Here is a 7,196-nt window from a genome sequence, read left to right as displayed (position 1 = left end):
TTATTCTGGGGTTACTATTCGCGGTATAAGATTTAAATATTAATAGTGCTACGTGTTCGTAGTGAAAAAAAAAAAAAATTTGCTTTTTTTCTCATTTATTCACTTTTTGGTTTTCTCACTCAGATAACATACATTTCAACAATAAAAAACTACATCTACATAATGAGTATATATCTTGGAAAACACATTTAAATCGTAACCATTAAGATGCCAAATTCGTAACCAAATTGCAATCATGACTCTATTTCGTAACCAAAATAAGAGTCATTCATGACGCGTATGTTACCACTTAGCCCGACAAATATCTGGCCTTACCCAGTTCTTCCGACGCGATATTCGGATAGTTTCGAATAGATTCGATGTCCCATCCGAATATCACGTCGGAGGAACTGAGGTAGGGCCAGAGTTGTGGAACTTGTTACTAATTAGGCGTCGTTAATGTTTACCATTTAAATAGTTGGTAGAATAGAAATACAATGTGTCTAGCTCAGACGTTGGTCAAAGATATATTCCCCGAGTTTATAGTCGTTCTTGAAGCGGCGGAGTTGGGTGATGTACTCTCCCAGTTTCTTGATGGCTTCAACTTGTTCATCTAAGTATTTATCTTCAAGGAAGTTGGTAAGCTAAAATAGAAATAAACATGTGCATTTTCGATTTTTGATGCATGTTTCTTGCGAGCGAGACCATAATTCGAAATAACGATTGATTCTCTTATTCAAAGACCCCACTTGAATGGTATATTGGAAACGTGAGATATTTAACTAAGATCAAGAGATCCTTGGTAGTCTGTTTTTTTGTTTTTTGTTTTTTTTTTCTTTGCATTAGTTAGTATATCCACAGTGTAATCTTTTTAAGTGTTAACATCTCAAACTGCAGTTTAAGCAAATGGTAAGTAAGATAATTCTATTTAAAGGTGCTAGCTTATTCTCAACTTACATGAGGATCGTTGTTGTTGGAGGCGAGTTTGTGAATGTTCAATAACTCGGAATTCACGTATTTCTCAATCACGAGGGTATCTTCCATAGCAATGAGGGCGTGTTTCCAATCTTCAACTGCGCTCTGGAGATGAAATAAAATGGATAAATGAAATGAATAAGGGCTTATTAACGTTTCTTATTCTTTAGTTAATACCATGTCGTATTACGGTAAATTCATTGAGGCCTGTATGCACAATTCAATTGAAATTAAAGGTTATCAAAAAGGACCTTGTAGTTAAACAAAGAAAGGTATTTGTGAAAATCTGATCAATTTGAATTTAATCGAGCTGGTCGTATCGACGACAGTAAAATCACAGTTGCCTTTTGATCATCTACGGAAATCTGTCAAGACTCTGCAACTTTCCTTCTTTCAACCCGGTTTCCCCCTGTCAGTGAAGCAGGTAAGAGGGGCTGACATGAAAAAAGCGTCTAGTCGTTCGGAGGGGACAATAAACCGAGGCCGCGTGTGCTACAGGCTGTGCACGTTAAAGATCCCTTGACTGTTGGAAATCGAAAAAGAGCAGGCTTATGCCACTGTCCTGGCAAAATTTCCCTCACTGCACCCTGCATGGCGTTGCCCGTCTTCATTAGCCCACATGGTGCAGAAAAGTAGGACGTAAAACTCCATTCATTTCATTTCATTTTTGCGACCTTCCTTCGATCAGCCATCAACAAATTTCTCAATTTCAGATAAGCGCTTCGCTCAGGCGACAGTGACAGATCCATTGAGTTAATATGAATAGAGACGAAATTAAATATAACTTACGGAGCAAGTGGCATCTCCTCGTTTCTTATTTTCTTCTCTCTTCTGGGACATGAAGAAGCAGATCTGGAAAACAGAAAGAATCGGTTTAAAATTCTGAAGGTAACTAAAGATGACCAAGTAGTTCAAATCTGTTTAAAGAGGTTTCCCGCTTTTTTGTAAAAGATTTTCTTGATCTAAAAAGGTCGTACCTGAAAATATTTCTAAAGTATGCTATTTATGTCTATGTATCTTCTTGATCAAACTTAATTCATTTTAAAAGGGTTAATTAAAAATGGAGAGTACTAATTGTTAATTAAGCAGTTTGACATGGTTTTGGCTTAATAATGGCTATATTATTAGCTGAAACCTTATGTATTTTCCAACAATTAGGCGTTTATTTTACTCAAATCTGTACATTAGTTATCTAACAGCTTCAAAAAAGCATAACGTAATGTTTTTAATTTTGGCATTTTAAAATTAACGGCTGGATTTTTTTTTCAGAAACTTTAAAGGGCAGACTTTTTATGATTTTGGTGTATCGTTTTAATTTGAGCAAAAACATTTAGTGGAATGCCCCTTTTAAACCTAAATCAGATCATTCGTTTTGTGAGATATTTTTGGTAGATATACTTTTATTTCAGTTACATTTGTAATGCGGGTGACTCTACTCTCCATCTGTCGTGTTGGGACACTGTTCTGTTACATTGAGGCTTTGTTTTGCTACAGAACAATGCCATTAACCGTATCGCGTGCTAATTTCGAAACTGAACGATACGTTTATGGATAGTGGCTGTCTGATTATATACATCAAAATCCGTGCAGCCTATTTCAATCTTTCAGCTGATTGTTAAATGGGTTTAATTGTGCGTTCATATTGACTTCTGCATTGCTTCATAACATGTCATGACTGTATCTCTAATGTCTCCGCGATAGAAAAGTTCAACTACGTTCTAATTATGAAAACAAACAGGTTATCATTGTTAACTTGATTCTGTAACGGAAACACTAATAAATTAAAAATATTGGACTTTAGTCATACCGCCCATTTGTCAATAATCCGAAACATTCTGTATTCTGTATCAGACCATCATAAAAATGGATAATATATAAAAGATTTCTTCTTGTAACCAAATTTCATGGCAATGGAACATCTTTGAAAATCGCTGAAAAAATCTTATATTTTAATTTTGTGTGTGAAGGTGAGGGTGTGTGTGTTTAAATGAAGTTTCGTACGATGTTGAAACGAACAATTAATTGTATGATGTTAATCAGATATGGCTGTTATGTTCATCTCCACCAGGAAGTAGTGGGTTAGATGTTACCGGAAAAAGCCATTGGTGCTGTACTTAAACCGGAAGTAATGGATAAGATGTTACCGGAAGAAGCCATGTGTTTACGTCAACCAGTAGGGGTCGGTAAGGTTATTGGGGTTGTATTTAAACTGGAAGTGATCTCTTTGGTTGCCCGAAGAGGCCATTGGTATTGTACATAAAATTATACCGAAAGTTGTGAAGGTACAAGAAGAAGATACTTACGCAAGTTTCTTGTCGACCGGATAGTAAATCTTCCTTCTTCATTTCTTTGCTTAAAGTATTGCAGGCATCGATCAGCTACAATAGATTTATATTTAGACATATCGTTATATGGAAACAGGATCTGATGTTTTGCTATTTATAGACGTAAGGGACGGGTGGCATCAAAGGATGGGATGGGATGGAACAGGGCTAGGGCGTTTCGGTATTGTTGCCGGTAATTTTCGGACAAAATAAAAGGATAATTAAATTAATTTTACGCCATCCTCTCTTTGTTTCAGAATAGGCTATACTAATGTTAGCAATGAGAAGGGCAGAGGCAATATCAAACTTTTTTACCTTCCCAACCCTTGAGCGATCTTTGACCCAAACTCTGGCTAGATTAGGCTCGGTAATTCCAATAAAATGAAAAGAACCAAACTTCTATAGAAGCCTCTCCCTATTTTCACGAAAGTATGGTGATTGTTTTCTAATATGTTAATGGACTCTCTGAAAATGACGCCTGATAAATAACTTACTTTAACATCCTCGAATTGCATGTTTCCACCTCGCTTGTTGATGTATTCAACCAAACCGTCGGCATGATCTCGTTCTTCTTTAGATGAACTTTCGAAGAATTTCTTTACTCCGGGTAAGGCAATATCAGCTCGGTCGAAGAAACTTCCCTGAAGAAAGAGTTGTAAGATTGTTATAGGGCAAAGGATGAGAAGTTTTAATGCAAAAGAAACACAGGCACCAGGTTCTGGCAAAAATAAAATCATGCCTTTTTAGTAAATATTTAGATATAAGAGGTTTGATTTTTCGTTACTAGAATCTGGTGCCTATGAAAAGAAACTAGAGAAAATCTAGAATTTCCAGTAAAAAGGCAAAATGTCAGTTAGTGCGACAATTTTATACAATTTTATTCTCTACTGGGAGGGCAATTTCATTTTCTTTGGCAAAGGACACCATAAAGCAAACGTTTGCATGCAGTGATCTAAAAGATTCATAGCAAATTCAACAGTTAAAAAGCTTGTCAACAGTTGCTAAAGTATTCTTTGAATGATAAAGATTTTTCTTTTTACGCGAATAGATATTTTTTGTTTGCCAGAAAAAAGCATTGCAAACAACTGGCGGTACTTCTTGTTTGAGGAGTCCACTACAATACAATTATTGCTCCCGATTTTGTCATGCCTTCGACTGGAATTGCTTTGCTTGTTGCTGCATTGTTCCCCTCCCAAAAATCTAACAGAGTACTCTTCTATTCTTGTGATCTCTACAAATCTCAAGTTGACATGTCGACGTGAGTAATGAAATACGTACATAGGCTTGGTAAAGGTAAGAAGCCATCAATTCCAGGGTGACCTGACGACGGAGGTGGTTGTTGACCTTCATTTCATAATTCTGACGAATCATGGAAACATATCCTACAATAGAATTTATACCTTTATTTCCTGTGAGAATTCTCGCTTAAAACAAGGGATTAACATTTCTGTCAAGAAACTGACAAATAGGCTTGGCACTTTATTTCCTTACTAGGCCTATAACCAACAGGACTATGTATCATTTTCCAATTATTAAGTTTAAAGTTTTCATGATGGTTACAAAGATCTGAGCAATCTGAATTGCCATCAGGAAAACAATGTTATTTATCTTGCTAGAGAATATCAATGTGAAATACTCTTATATATGCGTTTTTGCAATGGTCTATTTATGCATTTGTCTTATCTTTTATGTAACAGTCTAGTTATGTTATCTGTATGGTTTATTTACAGTTACATAATCAAATTACTTGGTACATATAGAATGACGGTCATGGTATACCGGAAACTCTGACTAATATACCTCCTTTCAAACACTTGACATTTATCATGAACTAAAATCAAAACCAAATAGTGCATTTATAAATTTTATGAAAACTCGCTTTCATTTTCCTTAAGTCTGAAATTCTAACTCTTTTACTGAATTAAGAGGAACTAAGGTACAATCCAATGTATGGTGGTATTTTAATTTGTTCTGTAACAAATGTTATGTACGTTTAAAAAGGGTTGGGTAATTTTGTCCATTGCTGCCTTTAAAAATTCTAATCTAAAGGTTTTAAATATACATTTATATACAAGTATGTTTTTAGAGGAAATTCATAGCTTGAAAGGGGCAGGATAATATTTAAGGGGTTTCGGTTGAATATTTTGACCATTGCTGCTTGAGTATTTTTGATTATCGTTGCCTGAACGGTTTGCCTGAACGGGTTCAGTTTTTGGTCATCGTTAAGTAACCTTCCTACAAACATTGGTAAATTTTCTGCCAACCGCCATAACACCCGGTTATAAATACACACGATTGGCACCAGTTGGTTTAAGAACTATCAAATCAGAATCCAGGTCAAGTCTTGACCCGATTCCAGAAGTAAACATCACAGACACGCCCCCCTTTTCATCTCAACTTTTTATTACGACTTATAACAAACATCAGTTTCTTGCAGTAAAATTTGAAATTCCTTCGTATCGATTTGGTCATTTGGAAAGTATTTAACTATCCTGTTACCACAGACAGTAGAGAAATTCATTAAAAACTCCTAAAAGACTGAATAATGCTTTCAATGGCGGCCATGATTGTTCATAGTTGAATGTGAAAATTGAAAATTATTACAAGCCCTTACCGTGTTCCTCTTCGCCTGCAACTACAGCTACCACAATAGCAACTAATACCAATAAAGCTTTCATTTTTGATTATTTTCTTGGTTTAAAAAAAATGCGAGTTATGATTAAAACTTTGTAAGATTTTCGGGAAAACAGTAGCTCATACACTGACGGCGTAACTGTAGACTCTAGTATAATACTGGATCTACACGCATATATAACATTAGAATTCTAGGGCGGACTTTAGAGTTCATACTAATATACCGCCCCTTTCACGTGATATTTTTCTTTATCTCACGACCTCCAATCCTTATATGGTTTATCATTATAATTATCATGGACAATACTCGACTAGAACCTTTGATCGCAAAATTTTAAATTACGGTTATCTGTTCTGTATTCTCCCTCACGTAATTATATATTTTAGGGATCATTTTATTCCATGCCTTATCAACGTGGCAATCGTACATACATTTTGTCTTTTCAGTTTTGTTGAGGTTCCCTTTCTAATGACGAAGTTGTATTATTAAGCTTGATGCTGTCGTTAACGAATGTCGAGAATAAGTTCATATTTTTCAACTCCACTATTAGCGATGCAGATGGGAGGGGCTGGCGTGAAAAAAAAACCGTCCTGTCTTTCGAATGCTACAATTGCGAACTTTAAAGGGCCCTGGAATCAAAAAATGAGTAGAGTTATTCTATTGTGCTTGCAATGTTTCCTTCATTGCACACTGCAAGCCGTTTTCCTCAGCCTAATAAGGCGCATATAAGTAAGACGTAAAACTCCAAAAACCAAATTATAAATTGTTGAATAACATCGGTCCAATGGTACATAGTTCAATGACTTTCACTTATTATCACAATAATCATAAATATGATACAGTAAGATAAACCTAATAAATATGATGTCTGTAGTAAATCATTTAGTAAGTATATCATACAGTAAGATAAACCTAATTAATATGATGTCTGTAGTAAATCATTTAGTAAGTATATGATACAGTAAGATAAACCTAATAAATATGATGTCTATAGTAAATCATTTAGTAAGTATATCATACAGTAAGATAAACCTAATTAATATGATGTCTATAGTAAATCATTTAGTTAGTATATTATACAGTAAGATAAACCTAATAAATATGATGTCTGTAGTAAATCATTTAGTAAGTATATTATACAGTAAGATAAACCTAATAAATATGATGTCTGTAGTAAATCATTTAGTAAGTATATGATACAGTAAGATAAACCTAATAAATATGATGTCTGTAGTAAATCATTTAGTTAGTATATTATACAGTAATATAAACCTAATTAATAT

At 34.7% G+C, this 7,196-nt stretch overlaps 1 protein-coding gene across 1 annotated transcript; it reads right to left on the bottom strand.

Annotated features, from left to right (window-relative positions):
• Positions 1-482: 482 nt before the first annotated feature.
• Positions 483-4,649, bottom strand: LOTGIDRAFT_178880 (hypothetical protein; the record flags this gene model as incomplete). The annotated part of the gene is made up of 4 exons (XM_009060782.1): positions 483-623; positions 937-1,059; positions 3,773-3,919; positions 4,557-4,649. 4 exons carry the CDS (start codon positions 4,647-4,649, stop codon positions 483-485), a joined length of 504 nt encoding a protein of 167 aa, XP_009059030.1.
• Positions 4,650-7,196: the final 2,547 nt, after the last annotated feature.

Source organism: Lottia gigantea (genome assembly GCF_000327385.1).
Source record: "Lottia gigantea unplaced genomic scaffold LOTGIsca_44, whole genome shotgun sequence".
NCBI lineage: Eukaryota > Metazoa > Mollusca > Gastropoda > Lottiidae > Lottia > Lottia gigantea.
Note: the sequence above shows the minus strand (reverse complement) of the source record. Positions and strands in the feature narration are given on the sequence as shown.